At 50.4% G+C, this 26,935-nt stretch overlaps 1 protein-coding gene across 2 annotated transcripts in view; it reads left to right on the forward strand.

Annotated features, from left to right (window-relative positions):
* Nucleotides 1–26,935, forward strand: part of SERINC2 (serine incorporator 2) — a 155,577-nt gene that overhangs the window by 8,527 nt on the left and 120,115 nt on the right. Inside the window, exons 2-10 of one of the 2 annotated variants that reach the window (XR_012654855.1) lie at nucleotides 7,389–7,550; nucleotides 9,697–9,884; nucleotides 10,940–11,019; nucleotides 16,391–16,528; nucleotides 16,976–17,145; nucleotides 18,681–18,771; nucleotides 21,237–21,372; nucleotides 21,835–22,047; nucleotides 23,906–24,338. Coding sequence is in view for 1 of the 2 variants with exons in the window: in XM_032802231.1 (XP_032658122.1) it covers nucleotides 7,389–7,550; nucleotides 9,697–9,884; nucleotides 10,940–11,019; nucleotides 16,391–16,528; nucleotides 16,976–17,145; nucleotides 18,681–18,771; nucleotides 21,237–21,372; nucleotides 21,835–22,047; nucleotides 23,906–24,044 (1,317 nt within the window). In the remaining variant the exon portion in view is untranslated. Of the gene's footprint in view, nucleotides 1–7,388; nucleotides 7,551–9,696; nucleotides 9,885–10,939; nucleotides 11,020–16,390; nucleotides 16,529–16,975; nucleotides 17,146–18,680; nucleotides 18,772–21,236; nucleotides 21,373–21,834; nucleotides 22,048–23,905; nucleotides 25,243–26,935 lie in introns of those variants that run through there. The other variant, XM_032802231.1, reaches the window with a different exon arrangement.

Below are 26,935 nucleotides of genomic sequence, written 5' to 3' on the forward strand. Positions count from 1 at the left end.
ACATCGTTCTTGTAGTGTGAGGCACAAAACTGGAGACAGTGCTCCAGATGAGGCCTCACCAATGTTGAATAGAGGGGAATGATCATGTCTCTCGATCTGCTGGCAATGCCCCTACTTATACAGCCCAAAATGCCATTAGCCTTCTTGGCAACAAGGGCACACTGTTGACTCGTATCCAGCTTCTCGTCCACTGTAACCACTAGGTCCTTTTCTGCAGAACTGCTTCCTAACCACTCGGTCCCTAGTCTGTAGCGGTGCATGGGATTCTTCTCTCCTAAGTGCAAGACTCTGCACTTGTCCTTGTTGAACCTCATCTGATTTCTTTTGGCCCAATCCTCTAATTTGTCTAGGTCCCTCTGTATTCTATCCCTACCCTACGTATCGATCACTCCTCCCAGTTTAGTGTCATCTGCAAACTTGCTGAGAGTGCAGTCCACGCCATCCTCCAGATCATTAATGAAGATATTAAATAAAACCGGTCCCAGGACCGACCCTTGGGGCAGTCCTCTTGATACCGGCTCTTGATTCCTTGTTGAACCTCATCCGATTTCTTTTGGCCCAATCCCCTAATTTGTGTAGGTCCCTCTGTATTCTATCCCTACCCTACGTATCGATCACTCCTCCCGGTTTAGTGTCATCTGCAAACTTGGTGAAGGGGCAGTCCAGATTAGGCCTCACCAATGTTGAATAGAGGGGAATGGTCATGTCTCTCGGCATTGCCAGCAGATCCTTACTTATACAGCCCAAAATGCCATTAGCCTTCTTGGCAACAAGGGCACACTGTTGACTCGTATCCAGCTTCTGTATTCTATCCCTACCCTACGTATCGATCACTCCTCCTGGTTTAGTGTCATCTGCAAACTTGCTGAGGGTGCAGTCCAGATGAGGTCTCACCAATGTTGAATAGAGGGGAATGATCATGTCTCTCGATCTGCTGGCAATGCCCCTACTTCACGCCATCCTCCAGATCATTAATGAAGATATTAAATAAAACCGGCCCCAGGACCGACCCTTGGGGCACTCCTCTTGATACCAGCTGCCAACTAGACATGGAGCCAGCTAGACATGTCATTTCCAGGGAGAGACATTTAGATAATGTGAGCTCCTTCTCACTGGCTGGTTATAGGGATCAGATCAAAAATACTGTAGGCTCAGGATAGGGTGACCAGATGTCCCATTTTTATAAGGACAGTCCTGTTTTTTGGGACTTTTTCTTATATAGGTGCCTGTTGCCCCCGTCCCATTTTTTCACAGTTACTATCCGGTCACCGTGGCTCAGGATAAACTCTGGCAAACATGTTCCAAATTGACTAACAGTTATTGGTACCCAACTTGATACCTGAAGGAGATCTCATTTTCAGAAAATTCTGAGTACTTGCCCTCTGAAAAACTTGCCCTTCTAAGGAGTCCTTTGTCTGGCACTGAAAACCCCTGTTCTTCTGAGAATTGAGGCCTTTGTGTGTCTAAGTAAGTAAATTGCCAGTGAGCAGGTGGACTATATGGTCAAGTGTTGTAAGATCTCTGGCAATATTAGATGATTGCATAATTTTTAATTCAGATTCCCTGGAAGTTGGGCAACAGTGGGTTTATTCCATTTTTGCTTTTTAATTAGATTCAAAAAAAGGTCTGAAAATAGTTTTTTTCCTTTCTCGTGTGGGTGGGTGTGGTTCTGCTTAGTTGTTAGGTTAGAAATTCAGATGGCGTCAATCCTGTTTTTCCTGTTGCTCTGTAGATGCCTGGGGGATCAGTAGCATTATTAGGTCACAGATGCCAAGGAAGTGAAACTAGCCACTTCTGTACATCATAAAACAAAACAGCAACAACAACAACAAAATGACGCAAGCCCTAATCTTTCCGTTTTAGGTTGTCCATATCGATGGAACTATTGATCCTTATTGACGTATGGTCCGGCTATTGTCCCATTTGTGGGCATAGCTGTTTGCTCCAGGGCCTCGCCTTAGCAGTATCACAGGATGTGACATTCTGTGCAGGGAACTGAACTGATGAGAGGGTGTTACCAGCAGCAGTGATGTTGTAATTCAGTTACACTAATGCTAACATACTGGTTTCCTGACGGTTTTTATCCTCAAATATGGATGTAACATTACTTGGATGTGTCATGCAACCCCTGAGTAAGGTTGTACTGTGCCCATGTCACACAGCAGGAGCAGGAGTGTCCACTAGGATGCAGGGTGGGAAATAGTTTCTCTTCTAGCCCCTTGTTTCCAGAGACTCCAAAACATGCAGTTTTAGGACTGAAATTTTCCATGGCTAATCTCTGCCCAAGAGAGAGTGAGACTAGCCACTTTTGAAGCAGAAAGTGGGAGAAAAAATATTTGTGTTACTGTCTTAAAAAAAAATAATCACAACTTTTTTTAACCCATTTAAACGATAGGAAAACTGGATGACATTTTAAAATTGAAATTTGGCATGGAAATGGTGAGAAGTAGCATGGTCCCATGGACGGGGTCTATTCCTTGTTCTCCCACTTGGGCAAATCACTTAATCTCTCTGTGTCTCAATTTCCCAATCTGTAAAAGGGGTATAATACTCCACTTTTTTTGAGCTCTATGGATGACGAGCCCTGTATAAGAGCCATCTGTTAGTATTAGAGTATGGCCTTGATTTGGAAAAAAGTGGTTTTGATTTGCCAAAGTTATGGGTACTGCGGAAATTATGTATGACGTGTACATGGGAGAGATTTTCCTTAGCAATTTAGCTTGTGTACATGGCCGCGTTTTGGTCTCTGAGCGGGGAGAGAACTTGACAACCTTAAACACCCTTAACTTCAAAATTACAGCGGTGACTTTTCATTCCTCATACTTATCTTGATGTTCAGCTCTTGATTACGTCTTAAAAGACAAGGTCAGATTTTGGTTCCCTCGCTTCTCTCAGTAGTTTTGAGCATGAAGGATGGTATCTTTCTCCTCCATAGTAACTTAATCTTTTCTTCGTGGACATGCTGTCCTAAGAAGGACCCTACTGTTCATGTTAGCTTCCTTCCAGATGGAGTGGTGATCACTGCTTAGGGATTATAGATAACAGACGCTAATGCTTTTTTTTAAAAATTTTATTTATTATTTTTTCTTAAATTCTTTTGTCTCTTTTCCTACTTTAAAAAACAAACCCTTAGAAAGTTCCATACAAATGAAGCACATTCAGAGAGCAATCAAGTTGCACAATGAATGCAGCATTCAAAAAGCCAGGAAATCGGAAAGTTAGAGTAAGGATGAACACGCAACTTTAGCTCTTCCCCCTTGTGTGCATGCAGGGTCACGCTGCCTGCTTTAATGAGGCACTGACCGTTTTTGCCTAAAAATGTGCAATTTAGTCCTTTTAACTCCCGACCGAGTGAAGTGAGGCCTCACCATCCGGTCCAGGAGGCATTTCTCTGTCTGTAACGTGATTACTCTTGATCATCACTTGGACCAGTTCCAAAGTTTCAGGCACCAATAGGCAGAACCCTGTTGATTTGGGTGAATATTGGAATAGCCACTTCTGCATAATGAGAAGTTTAAAACTAGGCAGGTAAAGCATGGCCGTAATCTGAAAGGTTGGGTAACGGAGCCCAGCCGAGGTAAGCACAGAAGCGTGCGACTCTGCAGAGAAACTCCAAAGAGGAGAACTTCCTTTCCCAGCCCCTGTCAAGCAGCAGCCAGGTTTTACGGGTTCGCTTTTTGCCTCACAAAAATGCTAAAATTTAAATCAACTTTCAATTCCTGTAACATTCCCTCCATGACTTAACCTCACATGCCCTTGTTGCTTTATGCAGCTTGTCATAGAACGTATACACACACATCTCTGGGAGGCCTCTTCATACACACACATCTCTGGGAGGCCTCTTCAATTGTGTAACCTGAACAAGACAGTACTTCCACTCCCATATGATACTGGAGGCTGTCACACTATCTGGATGGGCTCATGACTCTGACTGCCTACCACAGACAGGGCAGAGTGTTAGACATCCCAAACTAGTGGTGAGTTCTGGAATTAGATTTCACCAAGCCAGTAACCAATGTGATCTCCTGAATTACCATAACCATCTCACTATGGAGTCACAGACAGTCCGCTTAGACTCTCCTGTCTATCTTGTCACCCAGACAAACTGGACTTATGATAAATGATCACTTACCCAAAAGACCACACCAGGTTCAGGTTGCTTCCAGTCCCAAGAGACCAGTCACTTACTCCCAGATCAGTTGATGCCCTAGATCTTACACCAAGGACAACGCCTGTAGCCAATCCTGTAATAAACTACCTAGAGGTTTATTAACTAGGAAAAAGGAATATGGGAGTTATTTACAGGTTAAAACAAGCAAACATACACAAACCAATGGGTTACCATCTAAATCCAAAGAGTGATAAAGTTGTAGTGATTTGTCAATTCAAAGTGTCCTTCAGGGCAGGCCCAGGAGTCAGACCCTGGAGATCTTTTGTTTCAGGTTAGAGCCTCTGGCCCTTTAGAGTTGAAACAGCCAAAAAGATGGAAAATTTTCCTGTGGCTTTGTTTTTATTTTCTTCATTCAGCTTCTAAGCCGACAGCAGGAGCTTCCTTGCAGGTAGGATTTCCCAGGTGCGATAGGGCCGTTAATCAACCCTTTGTACGGTGATGATTCTTTATGGGCCATTTGATATCCATAGCCCTTCTGGGTGGGCAAGGTGATGATTCCGGTGCCTGAGTTCACAAGTTCAGGGCAAACATTTTCTAAAGTTATAAACCAAAATGTATGTGTTTTCTAATAGCCTGGAATCCAGGCATTACAAAGGAGATAAACACAGGCAGCAACTGACAAGCATTTCACAGCGTCTAAACACTGAATACATTCTTAGGAGACTAATACCTGCTTTGAGTGGAACGAACATACAGGTGACCTGTGCTGGTCTCTAGGTACGAGGTTGTTCGTTCTCAGCGTGGTGGTTCTTAACCTGGTGTGCACGCATCCCCTGGGGGTGCGAGATGCTCTTTCTGGGGGTGTGAGACATGCCAGATTTTTTTAGAAGGTAAATCATTGAAAACACAAATTAAGCAAATTAAGAATACATGAAAAATTACACACTTAATTTTACTGCGAAATTAGAATTCTATATTTATTTTATCTCTTTCATTCTTATAGTTATGATATTTGTAGGTTTAAAGAACTGACCTACTTCAATGATTTGTGATAAAGGGTGCGAGAAGATGTATTTTGAGAACCAAAAGGATGCAGGCTGCAGTAAAGGTTAAGAATGCCTGCAGCCTGGGCAAAAGCTGGCATCCGGCCTGGCAGCATCACGAAGTCAGTTTCAGGTATCCTCTCAGTCCAGTATTCAAACTCTTTTTGCTCTGCATTCAGGCCCCAGTGGTGCTGGCAGCCTGGGAATCCAGAGCAGACACGGTCTAAATAGGTAAAAGTGAAAGATTTTGCAGCCACCAACATTTAAGCCTCATGCATTGGGGACAGTATGGCCTGGTGGCTAGGGCACTGCACTGAGACTCGAGGCCTGGGGTCTATCCCTGGCTCTGCCACTGGCCTGCTGGCTGATTGTGGACAAATCACTTGACAGTTCTATGCCTCAATTTCTCCATCTGTAAAATGGAGGTAATGACACTGACCTCTTTGCAAAGCACTTTAGGATCTACAGATGAGAAGAGCTAAGAAAAGCTTGGGATAATTATCTATACAAAGCAAATTGCTATGCAGAAGCCCCGTTATAGTTTGAGCAGCCAGTGTGGCTGAGAGCAAATGGTAATAGAACTCCCTAAAGCATGCCTGTGCACAGCTAGGCTGTGTCAGCACTGCCCTTTCCCATAGGATTTCCCACTTGGGGCAGCTCCTGGGGGAGCCCTGGTGTAGCAGGCTGGGAGTCTAGCGCTGTTCACCGACTCGGAGCAGAGTTGGACCACATGGTGGTGAAAACACAGGCAGCTTGTCCACACTAGTGCTTCCATCCTCAGCGCTACCACTAGTGCCCTAAGGCACCCGGGGCCAGACTTTCACCTCATTCTGGTTTAACGCCATTCATTGCAATGGAGTTATTGCAACATTTGATCAGCAGGAGACCAGCATCAGGTCCACAGGCTGCAGTGCAACCAAGGATGGTCCTGTGGTTATGATACCAGCCAGGGATTGGGGAGTTCTAGGTTCAATTCCTGGCTCTATTACAGACTTGCTGTGTAAGCTGGGAAGCAGTTCCTCTGAGAGGAGACTTGGGGGTGGATGCTCAGCTGGACATGAGCTTCCAGTGAGACGCTGTGGCCAAAAGGGCTAATGTGAGAACAGGAATCCCGAGTGCGAGTAGAGAGGTATCTTACCTCTGTATTTGGCTCTGGGGTGACTGCTGCTCGAACACTGCGTCTAGAACTGGTGCCCACAAGTCAGGAAGAAGGTTCAGAGAAGAGACATGAGAACGATTAAAGGGTTAGAAAACCTGCCTTACAGTGCTAGACTCAAGGAGCTCAGTCTATTTAGCTTAACACAGAGAATGTTCAGAGGTGACTTGATCAGTCTATAAGTACCAGTACGAGGAACAGATATTTGATAAAGGGCTTTTCAGTTTAGCAAACGTATAACAAGATCCAGTGGCGGGAAGCATATGCCCCGACTTTGTGGGTGCTCCAGCCCTGGAGCACCCATGGAAAAAAGATAGTGGGTGCTTTGCACCCACCAGCAGCCAGCACTCCTTCTCCCACTCTCCCAGCACCTCTCACCCACCACAATCAGCTGTTCCGCAGCATGCAGGAGGTGCTGGGAGGGAGCGAGAGGAGTGGGGATGAGGCGTGCTTGGGGCAGGGAGCAGAACTGGGCGGGAAGAGGTGGGGCAGGGATGGAGAGGGGGTGGGAAGAGGCGGAGCGGGAGCAGGAAGAAATGGAGCGGGGGTGGGGCCTTGGGGGAAGGGGTGGAGTGGGCGTGGGGTCTGGGGCTGAGCGGAAGTTGAGCACCTCCGGGGAAAGGAGGAAGCCAGCGCCTGTGGCTGGCAGGTGAATCGAAGCAAACCCAAAGTGGAAATAAGGTGTACATTTTTAACCGTTAGGGTAATTATCCATTGGATGTTTGTGTAAAAGATCTGCTCAGTTCATCCAGGACTGAATGCACGGCAGTGCTCAGGCCTGTGTGACGCAGGTCAGACTGGCCTTAGAATCTCTCAGCCTGGGCTCTGCCCATCCTGCTGCTCGTCAGCCAAACCTTGTCAGACCTGCCTAACCTGTACCTTCCCCTTCCCCTCACAGTTGGGTTTGGGGCGACAGAGGGAAGCCCTCTTCTTTTCGGCAACCAGGTGCCATTTCTTCATGGGGGCAGGAACTGGGGAGTCCAGGTTCAGTTCCCATGGCAGGAAGCAAATTGGCCATGGCGCCGGGTACCATCTCTTGTTCTGTGCTGTTTGCTCAGTCCGACTCTTCCATTGCCAGGTGTCATGTCTGTGCGGCTCAGCTCCCTGCCTCCTGTGTGGCTGCTGCCCCTCCACCAGGAGCTCCACTATCTCCCGCCTCATCTTCACCTTCTTCCTGTTCCTGGGCACGCTGGTATCCATTATCATGATCATACCCGGTGTGGAAGAGCAGCTGCACAAGGTAAGCAGCATTTCCAACGTCCTGCCCTGCCCCGCTGACGTGGGACCTCTGAGCAAAGGCAGAAGCCAGGAGTGAACTGAGGTGTGGGGGGCAGGTGTCAGAAAACGTAACAGAGGAAAGAGGATTTAAATATTAAAGTCTCTGACATGTTGAAGAAAGGAAAAATGATGTTAATACTTAGCACTCGGTGTTCCCTTTTCCCACCGCCCATAGATCCTAATGTGCTTTATAAAGACAGGGTGTTGTTAACTCTTCTTTCAGATGGGGAAACTGAGGCACAGTGAGACAAAGTGACCTATCACCCAGTTCTCACAACTCGCTGTCCATTGGGCCATGCTGCCTCCGTCCCATCCTGGCATTGTAACTGGCTGAGTAACCAACGGTCATGAAGACTAAATTAATGGATTGTCTAAATTATGTTCAGCTCATTTGCCCTGTGTTCTGCAGCTCTTAGAATGTCACCCTGTAATTCCTGCGTGGAGGCCAATCACTTGTGGTTAACTGAGGGGATGTATTTCAGGACCACAGCCAGTCTTCAGATGCCCAGTGATGGAGGATCCACCACATCCCCTGGGAAGATGTTCTAGGGGTTATTCACCCTTGCTGTTAAAAATGTGCATCTTAACTCACCCCCCAACTCCCTACCCCCACCTCCATTGCTAGAAGTGGTCACTCCATATTAAGGCTGAGGCTCACTGGTGGAAGATGATACTCCCACTGCCGGCACTGGCCCTGTCTTGTGGACTGCACCCTCCAGGGCTGCCTGGCTGCACCCTTGCCAGCAGCACATTCACTGAGTGTTTTCCCCCAAAGAGGAACAGTTACGTTTCTGGTGAGAACTTTGTGAATTCTCGTCAGTCCTTGTGTGCAAGCTAGAAAGGGACATTGTGAAGCCAGTCAGACTCTGGCTACCAGCTCCCTTTGCCTAAACTTGTAGAGAACTAAAGGCCCTTGGCCCTGCAAATTACTCTGTCTCTGCACAGAGCCCGTACTGGGTTTGACAGCACAGAGCTGCTTGCAAGACTGGGACCTATTTCCCCTGAAATCCCAGTTAAAAAGGAAAAGCAATTACCTAGTGTGATGGAGTAGGGGCTGTCTGTGTGGGGAATGGGAGAGCAGGGGAGGACTTTACTGGAGCCTGTAACCTGAGCTAGGTAAGGGAGGGGAAAGGGCAACACCTTTGCCCGGGAAGGAAGACAAAAGAAGGGGCCGGCAGGAGGGAAGTAGTTTTCAGTTTGGGGGGCGGAATTCGGCGGAATTCAGGGTATCCTAAGCCTGGGATCCAAGCACCCTGAAAGCCCAGCAAGACTCGATTGAGGGGTCCTGACTGTGCCTGCAAGCTCTGCTGTAACTTGCGTTCCTGTTGTCCAATAAACCTTCTGTTTTACTGGCAGGCTAAGAGTCACTGTGAGTCCCAGGAAGAGGGGTGCAGGGCCGGACTCCCCCACACCTAGCATGGTGGAGTGTCTGGGATATAGGAGGCATGGGTTCATAGAATATCAGGGTTGGAAGGGATCTCAGGAAGTCATCTAGTCAACCCCCTGCTCAAAGCAGGACCAAACCCTATATGGATTTTTGCCCTAGATCCCTAAATGGCCCCCTCAAGGATTGAACTCACAACCCTGGGTTTAGCAGGCTAATGCTCAAACCACTAAGCTATCCCTCCCTGCTATTCTATTCCTGGTTGTGCTGCTGGCCTGCTATGTGACCTTGGCCAAGTCACTTCCCCTCCCATCCCTTTGTTTGGCGTATTAGCTCAAGGAAAGGATTGACTCTTATTTTGAGTTTGTCTACATGGGGAGTTAGTCCAGAATAGCTGTTCCTGATTAACTCAGTTCCAGAATTAGAATGCCTTATTCCAAATCAGCTGAATGCACTTATTTTTTGGAAGTTGGTTAAGCTAATTTGGAGGCACTCGTTCTGGAATAAGAGCATCCACATATGCAGTTGATCTGGAATTATTAATCCACTTCAGATTCACACCTTACTTTATTGTGGATTAATTTTCATGTGTAGACAAGTCCTCTGTGTAAATTCAGTTCCTAGCGCAATGGCCCTGATCTTGGTGGAGTCTTTAGGTGCTGCTCTGAGATAATGTTCTGAGGTGTTCACAGAACTGTTTTCTCCCCATCTCTCCTTGTAACAGCTTCCTGGCTTTTGTGAAGGAGGCAGTTCAAGTCTAGGCATCCAAGGTCGTGTCAACTGCAAGTCCTTCCTGGGTCATAAGTCTGTGTACCGCATGTGCTTTGCAACGGCTGCTTTCTTCTTCCTCTTCGCCTTGATCATGATCTGTGTGAGGAGCAGTAAGGACCCAAGAGCAGCAATTCAGAATGGGTGAGGCTGCTGTGACTTATCTCGCCTCGCTGATGTTAATAAGAAGCACTTCACTTGAGTCACAATTATTTTAAAATGTCCTTGGCATGTTACTGACGGAGCCACTGATTGTTCGCAATGAAGTAATTCAAAAAAATCTTGTTTGCTTCATACTGCGGATGCTTTTTCATCTCCCTGGTGAGAATCTGCTGGTCAGTTTTCAAGGCTAGAAAGAGATCATCTGGTCTGACCTCCTGTCTAATGCAGACCACAGAACCTCACCAAGGATTTCCTGCAATGAAGGCAATTAGGATTCACTCTCTTTGTAGGGAAGGATATTGAGTCCAGTAACTAGGCAGCGCCCCGGTTTTGCGTTCTGTTTCTCATGCTCTAGCCCATTGCACTGTTTAGTTTGCAAACCCTGCAGGGGAACTGGTGGAAAGGTAAGTCTCATAATGGTAGATATGTAACATTTCTCTCAAAATAAACAAAACGCTTTAAATTTTGGCCCTGAACTCCCTGCAGCTCTCATGGTTGAAGCAGATGTTACTGCAGGGTAATAGGCTCCCGCTGCTAGATAAATACTGCAGTTCTTACTCATTTTAAAGCAGGCGTCACTGATCTATGACTGCTCTATTCCATAAAATGCTGACTGGAGCTTTAATTATTTTCCCTGGTGAGCGCTGCTGCAAGAAAGGAACAGTTCTTCTGTCTAGCATTATTTAATAGCTGTATTCTGATTGGCTGCTGCATGTAAACATTCTCTTTTCCAAGCCAATCACAGAGCAGTTTATCGACAAAAGCAGATTTTTTTATTTTGAAAGGTAACTATTTTCCTGACCAGAGAGAAGTGTGACTTATTATTGATTGGAAACAGGGCAGGAAGCCAACACCTGCCCTAGATTCTGTGCTCTATAAATAGCATGAGTCAACTGCACTCCTGTTCTCTGGTTCAACTCCAAGGAGCAATAAAGAGCGTCAGTGGGTGTAGGACTCGGCCTGGATGGGCCTCGCCAGCTTGCTTCCCTCTTCCTCGATCTCAGGTGGCTTTTCTTACCTCTTGTCTTCCCATCCAGGTTTTGGTTCTTCAAATTCCTGATTTTGATTGGAATCACAGTGGGCGCTTTCTATATTCCCGATGGATCGTTCACGTCAGGTAAAGACTCGTACCTGTGTAAACACATCCAAGCCTAGCCGCAGGTTACGTGCAACCTAGGCTGTGCCTTGATATAATTGTACAGTCAGTGCTTACAGGCTGCTCCTGCTGTTCGTCTTTGGAGTCTTGAACGATATCGGGATGTTCTCAGGCGAGGTCCCTGGCCTCTCAGACCCACTTCCCTTGGTGGTCTGCTGGAGCCCAGCTGCAGGTAGCTCAGGGCCTTGGTGCAATGCTGGTTCACACTGAATGAGTGTTGTTTTTAATTGGATATGAGCCCCCCAGGTAATGACACCATAGATACACAGGTTCTCAGTGAAAATTATTTGGTGGCCTCAGAGTGCAGCCACCAGCTCTTGTGGGTGGCCGCTCTCACACGTTTCCCTGAAATACTTAATTAGCTTTAGGAAAAACAAAACAAATATGCACATAGACACGTCCAAATGATTGTCATTTATTTATTGCTAGCTAGTAAGTCTGTTGTGAAAAGTGATATTAACAAACACACAAGTATCACTTTTCACAGTGGACTTACTCAGCCTTGGAAAGCATGGGGACAAATGAAGCCGTGGATGGGGGCCAGGTGCGTTGGGGGTGGGGGAGTGGGTAGCTGGGAGAGGCAGCTGGGGAACAGAGCCTGAAGCCACATGGCTGGAGCCTGGGGCCTGCCGCCATGCAGCTCCAGAGCCCAGGACTGGAGCCCGAATCCCCACGACCAGAGCCTGCTGCCCCGCCACACAGGGCTGAAGCCCAAAGCCTAAGCCCCACCACCCCTGGGCAAATGAGGAACTCACCAGCTGCCTGGTCCTCCAGCCTTGTGCCCCAGGTATCTGCAGAGGGGGGCAGGGCCCAACCCCTGCTGGTGGCCCCAGCAACCAACATCAAATAGTGCACTTAGGAGCACCAGGGAGTGGGAGGGTCCGCTGTGTGTCCCCTCCCACCCCCCCAATCACAGCCCAAGAGGCTGTGACCACAAGAAAAGTCTTGGTGGCCACATTTGAGAAACGCTGTCATAGAAATAGCTACAGAACACCCCCTCACAGACATACTGTGTGCTTTGGAAGGTTTAATTTCTGGCAGAACATTTAAAAAATTTTTTTTCATGATTTTTGGCTGTTAAAAAGTACTACAGAAAAGAGTTCTACTGCTTAGTGCCCTCTGATGCAGGGAAGGGAAAATGCCCATTGCCTGTTGGACTAGAAGCAAGGCAGATAATTTAACTGGCCAATAACCATCATATTCTTCACTTCCTCTCTTGTCGATACACGGAACTTCTCCAGTTTAAAGGTGTGGGTTTAAACCGATTTAATTATACTGGTGCCACATTCTTATTTTGGTTTAAATCAGGCTTATTTCATTTAGTTTAATTTGATTAGGAACAAGTGTAAATTAAACTGGAATAATAGTGTCCATACATGGATCTGTACCAGTGCAGACAAAGCCTTCACTTCTGAGCTGTAGTGAAGCAGTAACTCATGCATGCAAATGGTATCTCAGCTCCACATACAGCACAGGGAACAGCTCTATTAGCCATCGACTCCAAAAGTAACCCAAGCGGAGCTGAAATGGAGCTGCTGTTTGCTGTCAGGCTGGTCAGAGCATCATCACGCTCATTGGCGTGAAAGGGCGAGAGTCACGAACAGGGGCAGCTCTAGACATTTTGCCACCCCAAGCACAGAGGATCTGCTGGTCCCGCGGCTTCGGCCTGCGGGAGGTCCGCTGAAGCAGCAGGACAAGCAGACCCTCTGCAGGCAAGCCGCCGCAGGCACCCTGCCTGCTGTCCTAGCGGTGACCGGCAGAGCACCCCCCGCAGCTTGCCTCCCCAGGCAAGCGCTTGGAGCGCTAGTGCCTGGAGCCACCTCTGGTCACAAACATAGGAACACAGGAAGTGTCCTTACCAAGTTGCTAAACTTTTAAGCAATGCTCATTCCCCCCAGCTGAGGGCAGCTACAGAAGCGTGGTATTAATGCCTTATTACCGGCTCATGTACCCAGCCTGGCATGGATAGGAAAGTCGCTGCTGATGGGTGTGCACCCTGCGGAGCCAGGACAGGACACAGAAGGAAATGGCTCTCTCCTAGTGGCTGAGGCAGGCTTTAGGATAGCTTAGTTGACTGACAGCAAGAAATAACTTGTGAAGCAAACCCAGCACTGATGCTGCTGTAATCCAGCTTGGCTGTATTCTGTGTCTCAGCAACTGGTTCTTGTTTGTGTAAGGGCTGGTCTACACAGGGGAGTGAATCCAGAATAAGGTAGGGTGTGAATTGGTAGTACTAGAAATATTCTGCTATAGCTGCCTGAGTGGACACTCTGATTCTGGAATAGCTCTTCTGGTCAGTTTCCTGCATAGACAAGCCAGAAGAGTTAACAGGGAACAACATGGTGTCTTGCAAGATGCACAGCAACTGTAAGCTGGTTGATAAAGTGTGTCCCTTGACAGCTGCCTTATGGCTGCATGTTGTTGGGCCGGCCCCATTGCACTCTGCCCAGGGCATTCCTGTTTTGGGGACACAGTTATTTGCCCGCGAAGTTGTAACCTAGAGCGCAGCTGCCTTCTGTGGTCGGAGAAAATTTCCCAGCATCCCTCTCTCCAGAGAGAGCAGGCCTTTCATGGCTCCAGATCTTGTTGACAATACTGCCTCATCAGTCTGGGGCAGCCGTTTTCAGTGCTGGGCTTGGAAGCATGGAGAAAGCCCTTCAAGGTGGGAATGGGGACCAACTCTGTCCTGAGTGTACTTCCTAAACCTCCCCATACCATGCTGATGCTGTGTGTGTTATGGCGCTGTCCTCTGGCCCTGGGCTTGTCATGCACCCTTTCTGTTCATGCTTCATATTACGCTTCTGTGTATAAAGCGTTCATCTATGTTTGAATCAATTGCAGATGGTCCAGGGGGTCACAGAGTTGCTTATAACCATTTACAACAGCTTCTACTGCTATGCTTATAGCCCTGTGTAAAGTATTAGAGGGGTAGCCGTGTTAGTCTGGATCTGTAAAAGCAGCAGAGAATCCTGTGGCACCTTATAGACTAACAGACATTTTGGAGCGTGAGCTTTCGTGGGTGAATACCCACTTCGTCAGACGCAGGTAGTGGAAATTTCCAGGGGCAGGTATATATATGCTAGCAAGCAAGCTAGAGATAATGAGGTTAGTTCAATCAGGGAGGATGAGGCCCTGTTCTAGCAGTTGAGGTGTGAAAACCAAGGGAGGAGAAACTGGTTCTGTGTAATACGCCCTCACTCCTGTCTGCAACATGCTGTAACATCTATCGACCCATTGTCAATGTGGAGCCTTCATGCAAAGTGTGGCCCAGTTTCCTAGGTTGTGGCCCCGGATGGGAATAGTCCGAGTGCTGCGAGAGGGATGTGATGGGGGAGGCACCACGGGAGCTTTCCGTGTCCCCGTGGGATTGCATGTGTCCCCTCCACAATGTGTGTGTTTGCTTCAGAGCCAACTGAGTAAGAAGGCGCGTGGAGAACACACCCAGAGTCCATAGTGACCCTCCCCCAAGGCAGCTGTGCTACAACTTCTGCTTTCAAGGAAGGTGAATGGTTTTCACTCTTCCACTAAATGTGCATTTGTTTGCCCGTTACATTAGCTGGAGTTGTTCGCATTGTGAATCAGCAAGTGATGACGTAGGTGAGTGTGTGTGTGTGATAGAAATATAAAAACAAACCCCTCCATTAGGGGCGGGGACAGAACGTCCATTAGTCCTGCCACAGGAAATTATCTCCCATTTCTCTGCCAAAGCAAAATGCCCATTTGGGAAAAAAAATCTAATTAGCCCCTGGCACAGCTTCAGCCTTTGGGAGCAGACTGCGATGTAATAGGATCAATACTCTGTGTCTGATCACGTGGGCACGCTGGCAGCAGAGCGACATAAGAAAATGACTCTCCAGGACAGAAGGGTTCGTGTGTTCCCTGATCTGGTTCATCCGTGCAGTTAGCGCGCTTGTGCTTGGCTGTGAAAAAGAAGCAGGGAGGGGGAGAGCTCCAGTAAATGGAATAATGTGGCATGGTGAGGGATCCTTCGGGTCCCAGCCTGGCTTTCTGTTGCAGGTGAGGGCGTGGCTGTCTCTAGTGCGGTCTCAGCTGAGGTTAATTGATTGTTACAGTGACTCTGTTGCTGGGCTGTTTGATCTCGGACTGGCAGACCGGTCTGTCTATTGCTGGGTGCTCTTTGAAGAGGCTGCCAAAGGTGGCATCCGGAGCATTGGATGGAAGCTGTTCCAGTAGAGAGTGGTAAAAATCCAGCTGAACAGCAGCGAGAGGGAGAGGGAGCTGCTCTCTAGCCAGAGACACCGGTGGTCTGTTGACTCTCCCTTGATGGGTGAGTTCAGATTACAGGTCAACAGGTTCACAGATTCAAGCTAGTTCTTCAACCCCCAGAACAGCCGTATGAGGCACTGCCCAGTCCTGCAGCTCCCCGTGATTGGTCCCATCCTCCCCCGACCCTTCCCGATCCTGCCACACCTCTTTGCTGGGCCCAGGTCTTAGGGCTTCTTTGGTTTTGCTGATTAACCCAGGTCTTCACAGACATATTAACCACCTAGCCCCAGCACTCCCTGGATGCTTGTTCCAGGGCCAAGCTCGGGGGGCAGGGGCCATCTTTCTTTTCTGTGTGTGCGGGGCCCTGCTCTGTGACTGGAGCTCACAGGCTCCAGTGAAATACAAATACTAACTAATGCTCTAAGCTGAGCCCTAGGATAACCCACAGATGTCTAGGGAGGGCCAAGCTAGCCTTGTTAGATGTGTTCGCTGCCCTGAATTGACTGGCAATGGAGTGCAAGCTGGTAGGGTGTTATCTCCACCCAGGCGAAGTTGTGTCCTTGACTCAGGTTAGCTAAGTCTGCTTAAAATGGCAGTGATGACATAGAAATTCTGCTTTTAACTCAGGATAGCAGCATGAGTTCAGCTCTGGCTCCCAGGTAGGCTTTAACCCGTGCTACAAGCCAAGTTGCAGCGTCTTCCCTGCTGTTTTAAATCTCAGTTACGACCACACCTCTTCTGTAGTTTAGCCAAGGACCCAGCATGGGCTGAGGGAGAAGAGCAGCTGGCCTAAAGCCTACCGATAAAGTCTCAAGCATCCTCTTCTGCAGTAGAAACCTTCCCTTGTTTCCCAGAGGACAGACAGCTGTCCATAATCTCTCCTCGGAGCTGATCTCCGTGCAGAGATCATCTCAGGAGGATGCACTGTGGACTTGCATCACTGACACACACTGAGCTGGTGTCCCCTCAGCTGCTCAGTGCTTGGGCAGAGACGCTAGGAAGAAGTGTCTTCTATTGGCTTCATCCACAAGGGACTCATTGGTATGATCAAGAACATATAACAATTCCCAGCATTAACTCCTTTCTCTCTTTCTCCCCACTCCAGTGTGGTTCTACTTCGGCGTGGTGGGGTCCTTCCTCTTCATCCTCATCCAGCTCATCCTCCTGATTGACTTTGCCCACTCCTGGAGTCAGATCTGGCTTCGTTATGTGAATGAAGGCAATGCCAAGGGCTGGTATGCAGGTCTGTGTGGAGCGTATTCTGGTAGATCCACCCAAGTAGATTCCTGTCTCTTCGTGAAATGGGACAGATAAGTTGATTGGGGCCCTTTAGTGTTAAAATCCAATCAGCCTAAAAGTGGGTGAGACCTTGCTCCTGCCCGTTGTGGTGGCTTAAGGATCAGGTTTCCCTGCTGGTAGCGTTTCTCTTCCCTACAGCTGTGGGACCATGCAGGCAGACAGGGAAAGTGACCACACACAAGCTACAAAAACAGACTAACCCCTTCCTGTGAGTTCTAGGGATCTCGGGTAACTTGTGCCAATAGCAGGTCCAAAACTTTACAGGGTGTGAAACCCATGCAGGGCGTGTGACGTTGAACTCCGGGCTGGTGTCTGAGCCCAGCCCGGTTCTGCCTCCCTGTGCGGGCCCCCAGAGAGCACTGCACCCAGTTCCATCCTCTCTTCTTCCTAGCCCTCTTGATCTTCACCTTCACCTTCTACGCGGTCTCCCTCACGGCCGTGGTGCTGTTGTACGTCTACTACACCAAGCCTGATGGCTGCACGGAGAACAAGGTGCTGATCAGCCTCAACCTGATCTTCTGCATCATCGTCTCTGTCGTGTCCATCCTGCCCAAGATCCAGGTGAGGGGGGAACCGGGCAGCTGCTGGAAGCCTGCCGCTGCACAGGCTGCTTCACCCCCTGCAGCTCACACGCCATCCGATGGCTGAGCAGGGAACAGCAGCTGAGCTGCGTGCATGGGTTAGGCCCAACAGCCCAGGCCCAGTTCGTAATGGCGATGAGTTGCTGATGCCGAAGTTGGTACAGCCCAGCCTCTGTGAAACAAAAGCCTCTCATCTGGCATGGAGACCTCCCCAGCTCTGGCCTGGTTTCAGATAACACCTTCCCTGACTTAGCTCTGGGGAGAACCCCATTTCAGATAACAGAGCCCTGGCTTTACAGGGGGCCTCAGTCCTGCCGAGCCAGCCAGCCAGCCATCATCTGCAATCAGAGCTAGTCAGCACGCTCTGCAGCTTGAATTTGTGGTGGGGCAGTGGAGCCTGCTTCTCCGATTACCCTCCTGCCCCCCCGGGGGGCCAGCACCCATCTCTGCTGGACTGGCTGAAGTGATGGACTCTTGGAAGCAGAGTTAATATTCAAGCAATGGTCTGCAGCAAGGCTGCTCAGATCATGGTTCGCAAGCTGTGTGTGGCCATACAGAGCTTCTCAGCAGCTCCAGCAGTGTGTGCTGGGCTCCCTGCACTCTATTTGTGGCTATCATTCTCTGTGCTGCCTGATATGAGGAGTGCAGAGTGACTGGGCCTGTAATATGGGGCCCTGCTGTGGGATCTTCTCATTCCTTGAAGCAGCCAGGAGAAGGGGAAGAGGAGAAGGGAGCTTCTGCTGCTCCTCCTGGCAGCCAGCTTGGTGAGATGGGGAAGGGTGGAGATGCTCTGAGGCTGTGCCATAAGCTGGCATTAGTGGGTAACACTGGTCCAGCCTCTCAGATTGCTGAGCCGAGGTCACCTGGTGCTTTTTGGTCCCTCTGGTCGCTCAGCACTGAGGACCCCTGGCTTGCAGTGTCATCAGGATTGGGCAGGGACATCTCGCAGGATTGTATGATGCTCCTGATAACCCAGCACAAAATTAACCTGTGGAATTTGCTGCCACAAGACCTCGCTGAGGCCAAGCCGCGTCTATGAATGATGAGCATATCACCAGTTACACTACATAGGGGTATAAAACCTTCTGCTTCAGGGCATAGACCAACAACTGGCTGTTTGGGATCAGGAAGAAACATTTCCTTCGGGCAGGTTATCCCAGGCCTGCTGCTGCGGCTTCCTTCACCTCCCTCTGAAGCACCTAGTGCTTTTAGTTCAGACTTGATGGGCTTGAAATCGGTGACTTGTCAGGGCCTGTCTGGGGTAGGGGGCTAGTCCAGTTGCTCGGGGTCTGTTGGGCAGGGTCAGGCTAGCCCTAGCTGTGCCGGGGCATACTCAGCAGCAGTAATGGGAGGAAGGTTTTTTCCTTTCCCTCCAAATCCCCCAGGTGCCTCTTGCTGGCATTGCTCTGGGCTGGGCCGACAGTGCCTGCTGATGCTGCCTGCTGCTCTGAGCCGGGTGGATGGTTGTGTTGGGGATGGTGCCGACTTTGAATGAACTGCTCACTGCCTTTGCAGGATGCTCAGCCTCACTCAGGCCTGCTGCAGGCCTCCATCATCACCCTCTACACCCTGTTCATCACCTGGTCGGCCCTGGCGAATGTACCAAGTAAGTGATGCTGGCGCTCGAGGGCTTTCGGCCGGTGCCTCGAGGGTGAATCACACGAACCCTGCCTCAGCCTCTGGGGAGACCCGGCCTGTGGAGCTTGGCAAACCAGCTTCTCAGATGAGCGGGGGGAGGTAGGGTTTGAAGGAGCGGATGATTGGCCAGCAGAGGCTGCAGGTGACTTTGGAGCAGCCTGGGGTGGCACCTCCCATCCAGAAAAGGCTAATGCAGGGGGTGTCTGTCTCCCCCTGGCTAAGTCCTCTCTCTGCTCACTCCCCTCTCCCAATCACTACGTGACCTTTATTGTCTGGCGTCCAGTTGGCTTCATTGCCCCTCATGCACCCAGCTCCCCTCGCTGGCGATTGTTACTGGTTACAAACTAGAACTGAATCCAGTGAGTCCCAGGAGCTGTAGCTGCTGCTCAGGGCCGACCCGTTCCAGCCCTGTAGCGGGTGGGCTATAGCTAGAGGCCCCACTGGCTTGGCATTGTAACACAGCCCAGAGGGTGCGGGGTGTGCCAGTCCGGGGCTTGTGTGTGTGCCTTTGAGTGGTGGAAATTGTCAGTTACATGAGGATCATTGCCCCCACTCCTGCGCGTGAAGGGGTCTCAGCTTCGGAGGCTGGGGGTAAGGGAGGCAGTTCAGTATTGTCGGGCATTCACCTTCAGGTTTGTATTGGAAAGCAGCTAGGGGGGAGCAGGGGCAGCTCTAGGCACCAGCAAAGCAAGCAGATACTTGGGGGCAGCCCATTTGCAGGGGTGGCAGCCGGCAGGGATCCAGCCTGGGAGCTGAGATCCAACAGGGGCCCTGGGAGCTGTAGTTCCTTGGTTAGCTCCCTGCCTATAGAGCCAGCCCTGGAGCAGGGAAAGAACTACATTTCCCAGCATTCCTTTGGCTGCTATCAACAGGAAAGGGAGGGGGAAGGAGTATGGTAGCTGAAACCTCATGCTGCAGCTTGCTGTGAATGGAGAGCTCACTGCTAGAGCAGGATGGCACTGGGAACGGGGGAACAAGTGTGCCCAAGGAGTAGAAGGCTTTGGCCCAGATATCCCCTTCAGAAGACATCCCCAGACTGGCTTAGGGATACTGGTGTGACCTCACCTCGCAGCCCCCAAAGAAAGAATTGGGTGGACTAAATGGACAGTGCCCCTCTCTATCTGAAGCCTAGCAAGGGAGGTATGTGGATCCCACTCGAATTTAAAATGAAAAGTAAGGGAGGGAGGCTCTGCTAGGGGACTTTGGCAACTTTAGATACAGTACCAGGCACGTAGGAGGATTTCCACTTCTGAGCCATGGAAGCAGAAATTGGCTTTTCCTTTCCAGATGTAGCTAATATTCAGAAAGGGAATCTAGCACCTGCCTTCCAGATTTGAACAGCTCAAAATTCAGGAGTGCTCAAGCTCAGTTTGGGCAGTTGGTACTTCATTTCTCCCAAATCAAATATACTGATCCTCTGTAATTTGATGTAGAAAAAGTAGGATAAAATTGAGCAAGAAATGCTTCCCAGTGGTTTTTAGGACTGGAATTGCTATTTTCAACAGCTATTGCCCCCTTTTTTAAAAAAAGTTTTATTTGTTTAAGAGGAAGGCAGTGATATTGGATTGGCAAATTCCCCATAGAAAGAAAGAGTGGAACAAAAGAGTAATAAAGGCACCTCAACTTTTCCTCATTTACGTAGGACAGTCTTATAATATGCATCCAGATATCCACCAATCACACAAGCTGTAAATTGTTCCCCTTTACTGCAGTTCTGTAACCATATGGGAACCAATCCTGTCTGTGTTCTGTGCACATCAAAAATTCCTGCTGAATGACCCGCCCTGGGAGCGAGTTACCAGTGACGCAGGGCTGGGGCGGAAGGAGGGTGCAGGTGTGGGGGAGCAGAGCCCAGGGCTGGGGCAGCAGGGGGTGTGTGGGTGGGGAGGGCACTGATGGGGAGAAGGGGGGAGCACAGAGCTGGGGCAGCACTGGGTGTGTGGGGCAGAGAGCCCAGGGCTGGGATGGCAGGGGGTGCGGATCGGAGGGGGAGAGCTCAGGGCTGGGGCAGCAGTGGGGTGTGGGGGGGAGCCCAGGGCTGGAGTGGGGGCAGCCAAAAATTTTTTTGCTTGGGGCCGCAAAAAACCTAGAGCCGGCCCTGGGGGGGAGGGATACAGGTCTCTGTGAAATAAGCAGGGTGCAGCGCACACTGAATACCTTTTGCAATTGACTCTCACCTTGATCTTTGTTCGCAACCTCTGCAGGGGTCCCTGAGCTGGTCAGTGCATTGCCCCGACCCTCTCTCTTCCCAGGGCCGGGTTCACTGGGATGGTGGGAGGAGGAGCAGGGAGTTACTGCGCTGCTGGCTGTGCCTTTTCTCAGGTCTCCAGGGCCACCAGCCCAACGTCAACAGCCAGAGCCACAGGCCCCTGCAGGCCCAAGTGGGTGGAAAGGGTCTTGCTGCTTACGCTGGCTTTTTGAATTCCTTTTCAGACAAGTACTGTAACCCCACGCTCCTGGTGAGGAACAGCACTGCTGGCCTCGTGGCTGACGGGCAGGTGACTCAGTGGTGGGATGCCCCGAGTATTGTGGGATTGGTCATCTTCCTCCTGTGCACACTCTTCATCAGGTGAGGACTGAGGCTGCTGCAGCTCTCCTTCCATGGCCGATGGGGAGTGTGTCTGCCCAAATTTCTGAGCCGGGCGGGGAACCCCCTGGCTCCTTCTCCCCAGCGGTGCTCAGCATCCTGTCCCCTGCCACAGAGCAGGGGAACTCTGGAAGTCGGCATGAAGCGTTATAGCAGTGCTAGCCTGGGAGCCCCAGGGCAGCACCTGCCACCCCAGGGCTTTCTCCTGAGGGTCATGCAGCCCGGGCTAGACAGAGATGCCCCCTGAGCGAGATGTAACTGAGGGCAGAGCCTGGCCTGCTGTGGCATTTGACTTACGACCCCGTTCATTGTGAGTGAGCCAGAGGGGTAAGCGAGGAGGGGAGGGGAACTCCCCTGCAGGCAGCATCCAAAGCCGGCAGGAGTATAGAGCTTCTGAGCCTCTCTGCAGTGGCTTTAACTTCTCCCTGATATCCCTGCTTTCAGCATCCGCTCCTCAGACCACAGCCAAGTGAACAAGATGATGCTGACTGAGGAGAGCCCGGCCATGCTGAGTGGTGGGGATCCGAGCATGGAAGATGGGGCACATCGGGCCTATGACAACGAGCAGGACGGTGTGGCCTACAACTACACCTTCTTCCACATCTGCCTCTTCCTGGCCTCCCTCTACATCATGATGACGCTCACAAACTGGTACAGGTAGGAGCTCCCCACTGTCGCCCTCTGAGTCCGCACCGGGGTCCTGCTGCGAGTGCCAGGAGCCGGTGCTTTTGGCTGGGGGCTGCAGGGCAGAGAAGGGGGTGACGCCTGCATGGGATCAGGCTTGCTTGGCAGCCCAGCATAGTGCCTCAGCAGTGACTGGCTATGTGGAGGTGTTTCCACCGTGATTTGGGGTGGAGGGAGCAGTCTGTGGAGCCTCCGTGTCCCCAGCCCATGGTGTGGCTGTTGTTCTCCCTCCTTCTCATACAGGGCTAAGGAAGCATCAGACCCCTGATTACTGCTTACCGGAGGGGTTAGGCCTGCATTGAGGCAACGGGGTTATCCCTGAAGCACTTAATCTCCTCGTGTTCTGGGATTAATGGTTTGGTGGGTGAGGCCCTGGGCTGGAAATTCGGGAACCTGGGTTCTATTCCTGGATCTGCGTCACAAGAAAAATGCTTCATTGCTCCGTGCCTCGGTTTCCCCATCAATCAAACAGCAATGATGCCACTGAGTCACCTTTGATTTCAAGGGCAGGAGAAGGCTGACCCAGACGTAATCTGTGTTGTAAACATGCTGTTGAGCCCACATCGCAGATACTGAGACACACAGGGACAAACACAACCACAGCATGAGGTCTCTGAAGGCGAAATTCACGCCAGGCAGAGCCCTGTGAGGCTCCAGCAGGACCTGAGTTGGTGCATAGGCCTTGCGCTGGTCCTCCACCCCGGGAGAGTTTCCTCCTGGCTGGCCACAGAGCTGGTAATGCAGCCCATGGCTCCGTGCCTTTCCCCATCCCATCCCTGCCACTCCCCCCAGCAGGCCCATACGGCAAGGGCAGATGAGTATTAGGCGTTCTTGGCCTGGTGTGACTGACAGCTTTCCCAGCTAATCAGCAAGCCCTAGCTGCGTGCAGCCTCCCAAGTGGCTTTGTGGCTCTGCTCTGAACGTGGAGTTTCTGGGCTGTGCAGCTTGGTTCGCTGGGGGCATGTGGCTCATGGCAAGCTCCCTCGGCCCCCCCCCCACTTCTCTGCCATGATAGCAGGGTTGCCTTGGTAACCAGTGCAGAGTGGTTGCAGCAGCCATGCAGGCTGGGTCCCCTTGGAGGTGTCCTCAGCTGAACTCTGCCAGACACGCGAGCAGGGGGCTTGCAATGGAATCTAACTTCTGATGAGAGTCTGGGTGGGGGCTCTGCAGGCTCCATTGTAAGTCAGGATGATCTGGCTGTTGGAGACCCTCACCTGGGAGACTCTAACTGGGACCCTGAGACGTGTCTGTTGCTGCCCCCTGTCCTGCCCCTCCCCTCTCTCTCCTTTGCTATTTATAAAGCACTAGTCGCTCAGGCACTTCTCCGGTCCCTGCTCTGGCAGTGCGGTACAGTGACTTTGCCGTCAGCCCTTCGCTGACAGTCTGCCTTGCCAATGCACAAGTCCGAGTGAGCTCCAGTTTGCTCCCCAGCAGCTATGTGGGGTCCAGCGTGCTCTCCCCATAGCTGGGCCTGTGTCCGGCTTTCACTGTCCACAGGGCAGCCTTGGTTCTGCAAGGGCACGTGCGAGCAGGTGGTTTCAATTGGCAATAATGCAGGCTGGTGTGGAGCGACCAGGGTAGCACCGGTTTAACTAAAGATGTGAATTGAAACCAGTGCTCGCCTAGTTAAGGGAATCCCCCATGCATGAGTGACCCCTATAGTCAACTTAACCACTTGGGTACATGGCTTCAGATCCTTACTTCTCTCCCAGCTACAGAGCTGGGCACAGGCAGGGGAATGGGCAGGAGATTCCAGTGGGAACTTGCCTACCTGGTACGTTGCAGTGACCCGATTTCACCTGACTGCGGGGGCTCATGTTTGTTGTTTCAGGCCCGATGAAGGTTCCCAGATGATGACGAGTCCATGGACTGCAGTCTGGGTGAAGATCTCTTCCAGCTGGGCTGGTCTCCTCCTCTATCTCTGGACCTTAGTGGCCCCCATCCTACTCCCTGGCCGGGAGTTCAGCTGAAAAGGACCTGCAGACAACCATGGCCCAAACCGGCTGGACAGCTCGGACTCTCCAAACCAAGGAGCCCTGTTGCCAAAGCCCTGTCCCTGTCCCTATATTTAGAGCTGGGTTTGGGTCTCATGCTGGGGAAAGTCCTAGCTATGGATGAATGCTGGGCTCCTATTTCTGCACCGAGATCAGTTCCTCGGAATTGTGCCTTTCTTTGTTTGTTGTTTTAAAAGGGAAAAAAGTGCCAAGCAGGGAAAGTCTGTAGCTTGTGTGTGAAGTCGGAAGCGTCGAAGGAAATGTTTCTGGGTTGTTTGGGAGGTTGTTTTACTATTGTAGACCTTCGCGTTTGTCAGATGTTTCTGCATGGCCTCTGTGCTGCTCTTTTGCAAAGAGGCAGTTGAATCACCTTTGAGAATTTTTGTTTTTAAGCAAATGCTTGTACAATGCATTCTTCGACTTGTATTACCTGGGGAGCATTTTGTATAATTCTTGCACAGCCCATTTTAGCATGTACCTGTCCATGGACCTGCAAAGATTTAAATAAATGGCCAGAATTCAGTATCAATCGGCATTGGTTGAGTATCAGCCACCCCTGTGTAATCAGCGATTGGCGCAAGGAAATATTCTAACTTCATAAACCAGCTTTCAATAGATCAAACTGTCTCACAGTTACAAGGCTCCAGGCACGTGGCTGAGGAAGAGTTACAGCCAATTGCAGCCTTAGAAATGTAATGGAAACCTTTCACAAATTACGCTTGACTTACACCATCCAGTCGCATCATCCTTTGTCCACACAGGCCCCTCCCATGAGCAGTCAATGCACTCTGTAGCCCCTCCCTCCAAATCGTTATTCCCTGAAGCCCCGACTCCAAACTGACAGCAGTGGGCACTGTCCAGAGGCCGCCGCGGGGGATTCTGTGATGCTCGCAAGCGATTGCCTTGAAGAACAAGAATGATACTTAAGATATAGGTGTCATTCTGAAACCTCCTTGCCACAGTGTGCTCTCTGCTGTTCACATTACCCCTTACGTAGTTTGCCCTGCATGGGTTATACAAGGACAAAGGGGGGCGGGGAATGGCATGCTGAAATTCAGCCAAATCTTTCCTCATTAGTGTTCTAGGATGAGATGCTTCAACAGAACTAGGAGCAGAAATGAAAATGGTTGGGCTGTGACTGAAACAGCCTTACCTGCCTCTTCAGCCCTATGGCACCCTATGTGGTGCTCCAGTGGGAATCCATGGAGGTGCAAGGATCTGCCCTCTCTGGCTGTTTGCAGGATTGGGGCCTAAATCCTGGTTCCTGTGTCCTATGAGGACAGGTTTTCCTTTTGGCTGTGAAACGTCTTCACTTGTTTGTTTTGGTTTTTAAAAAGGAAGACTCTGCTACCAATAAAAGACCTTTTTTTTTTTTTTTTTTTTGGCAAATCCCCTTGTCCGGCAATGTGTGATGTGTACGGTACTGTCAGTACCCAGGGAGCTCTAGAGTAGGCAGAATGTCCAAACACAGCCCCTACAGAAAAACTGACACTAAGGTCTTGATGGGCCCAGGTAGCAGTTGGCTGTTATGCAGGCAATGGAGGTGAGGGCAGTGTGGCTGGGATGGTTTGTGCAGCAGGTGAGTTCTCGGGAGGCAGGAGAGGCGCTGTGGGCCTTTTGGATAACTCACTAGTAGAACTGGGCGGGAGAGAGTTTAGAAATGTCTCCTCTTTGGCACTGAGACCTTTCACTATTGTTTGATAGGAAGGCGGGGGGCAGAGAGAGGGAGAAAGCCCCCACCCCAGTACAGCCAGTCACCTACTGGTTAGGGCACTTGTGGGATGTGGGAGACCCGGGTTCAGGTCTTACACCCCCCAAAAGACACAGCTGTGCCAAAGTAAGTTGTCAGTGTAGACCAGCCCTAGTCACTGGGATTCGAGAGACCTGGCTTCTATTTCCAGATTCGCCCCCAACCTGCTGTGTGGCCTTGAGGCGACCTACCTCACTTCCCCGTTGGGAGAAAGATGAGTGCTCTCCTTTGTCAAGTGCTTTGAGAGCTAATGACAAATGCTGCTTCAGTGTGGCACGTTAGGTGGGATACTGTGAGGGACACAAGGCTTAGTGTGACCTAGAGGATAGAGCATTGGGTTAGGACTCATGAGACCTAGGTTCAGTTCCTAGTTCTGCCACTGAACTGCTGGGTGACTTTGGGGAAGTCACTTCCCCGTGCCTCAGTTTCCCCATTTGTAAATGAGGCTAAAGATTTTGACATGTTTTGTAAAGTGCTGTGAGACCACTTGGAGAAAAGTACCATGTAAGAGCAAAGTATTAACATTAAGTGTGGAGGGCAGCAGAAGGCTGAGACTGGGAAAAGCAGACACAGGAGTTAAGAAAGGAGTGGGGCAGCTGAGGGACAGGAGGAGAGAAAGATATTGACTTAGGCAGGTGCTGATTCATGGGGATTTTTGACGGTGACTTGCATGCAGAAGTGTCTCATACTTCATCCCAGCAACTGCTGTCTAGAGCAGGGGGCAGTGTTCCCTTTCCTGTCTGCAAGGAAGCCTGTTCTGCTCCCGCAAAGGGGTTTCTGCAGGTGTGGGGGGAACCGACCATGAGGCAACATCTGGTTTAGTCCTAGTTTTGCAGTTCAGGAAGCCAAAGAACTCCCACCGCTCCCCCGTCCCTCCCATGCTCTGGGGTTTCTCTCACCATTCTTGGTGTCGCGGGAACCTGCAACCCCCTTGGCTATAGCTTTGGGGGCATGGGGGGATATTCGAAAGATGATAAAACCGTGAGCATCTAGTATATAAAAAGCACAACCATAAAAGGGTTATAAAGCATCAGAGCCAAGTTAGTGCACTTCAGAGGGGCCCATTCTGTGCACACAAATATCCAGGGCCTGATTCTCCCTTGCTCTGCAACTTGTA

This window comes from Chelonoidis abingdonii, chromosome 25 (genome assembly GCF_003597395.2).
Source record: "Chelonoidis abingdonii isolate Lonesome George chromosome 25, CheloAbing_2.0, whole genome shotgun sequence".
Taxonomy (NCBI): domain Eukaryota; kingdom Metazoa; phylum Chordata; order Testudines; family Testudinidae; genus Chelonoidis; species Chelonoidis abingdonii.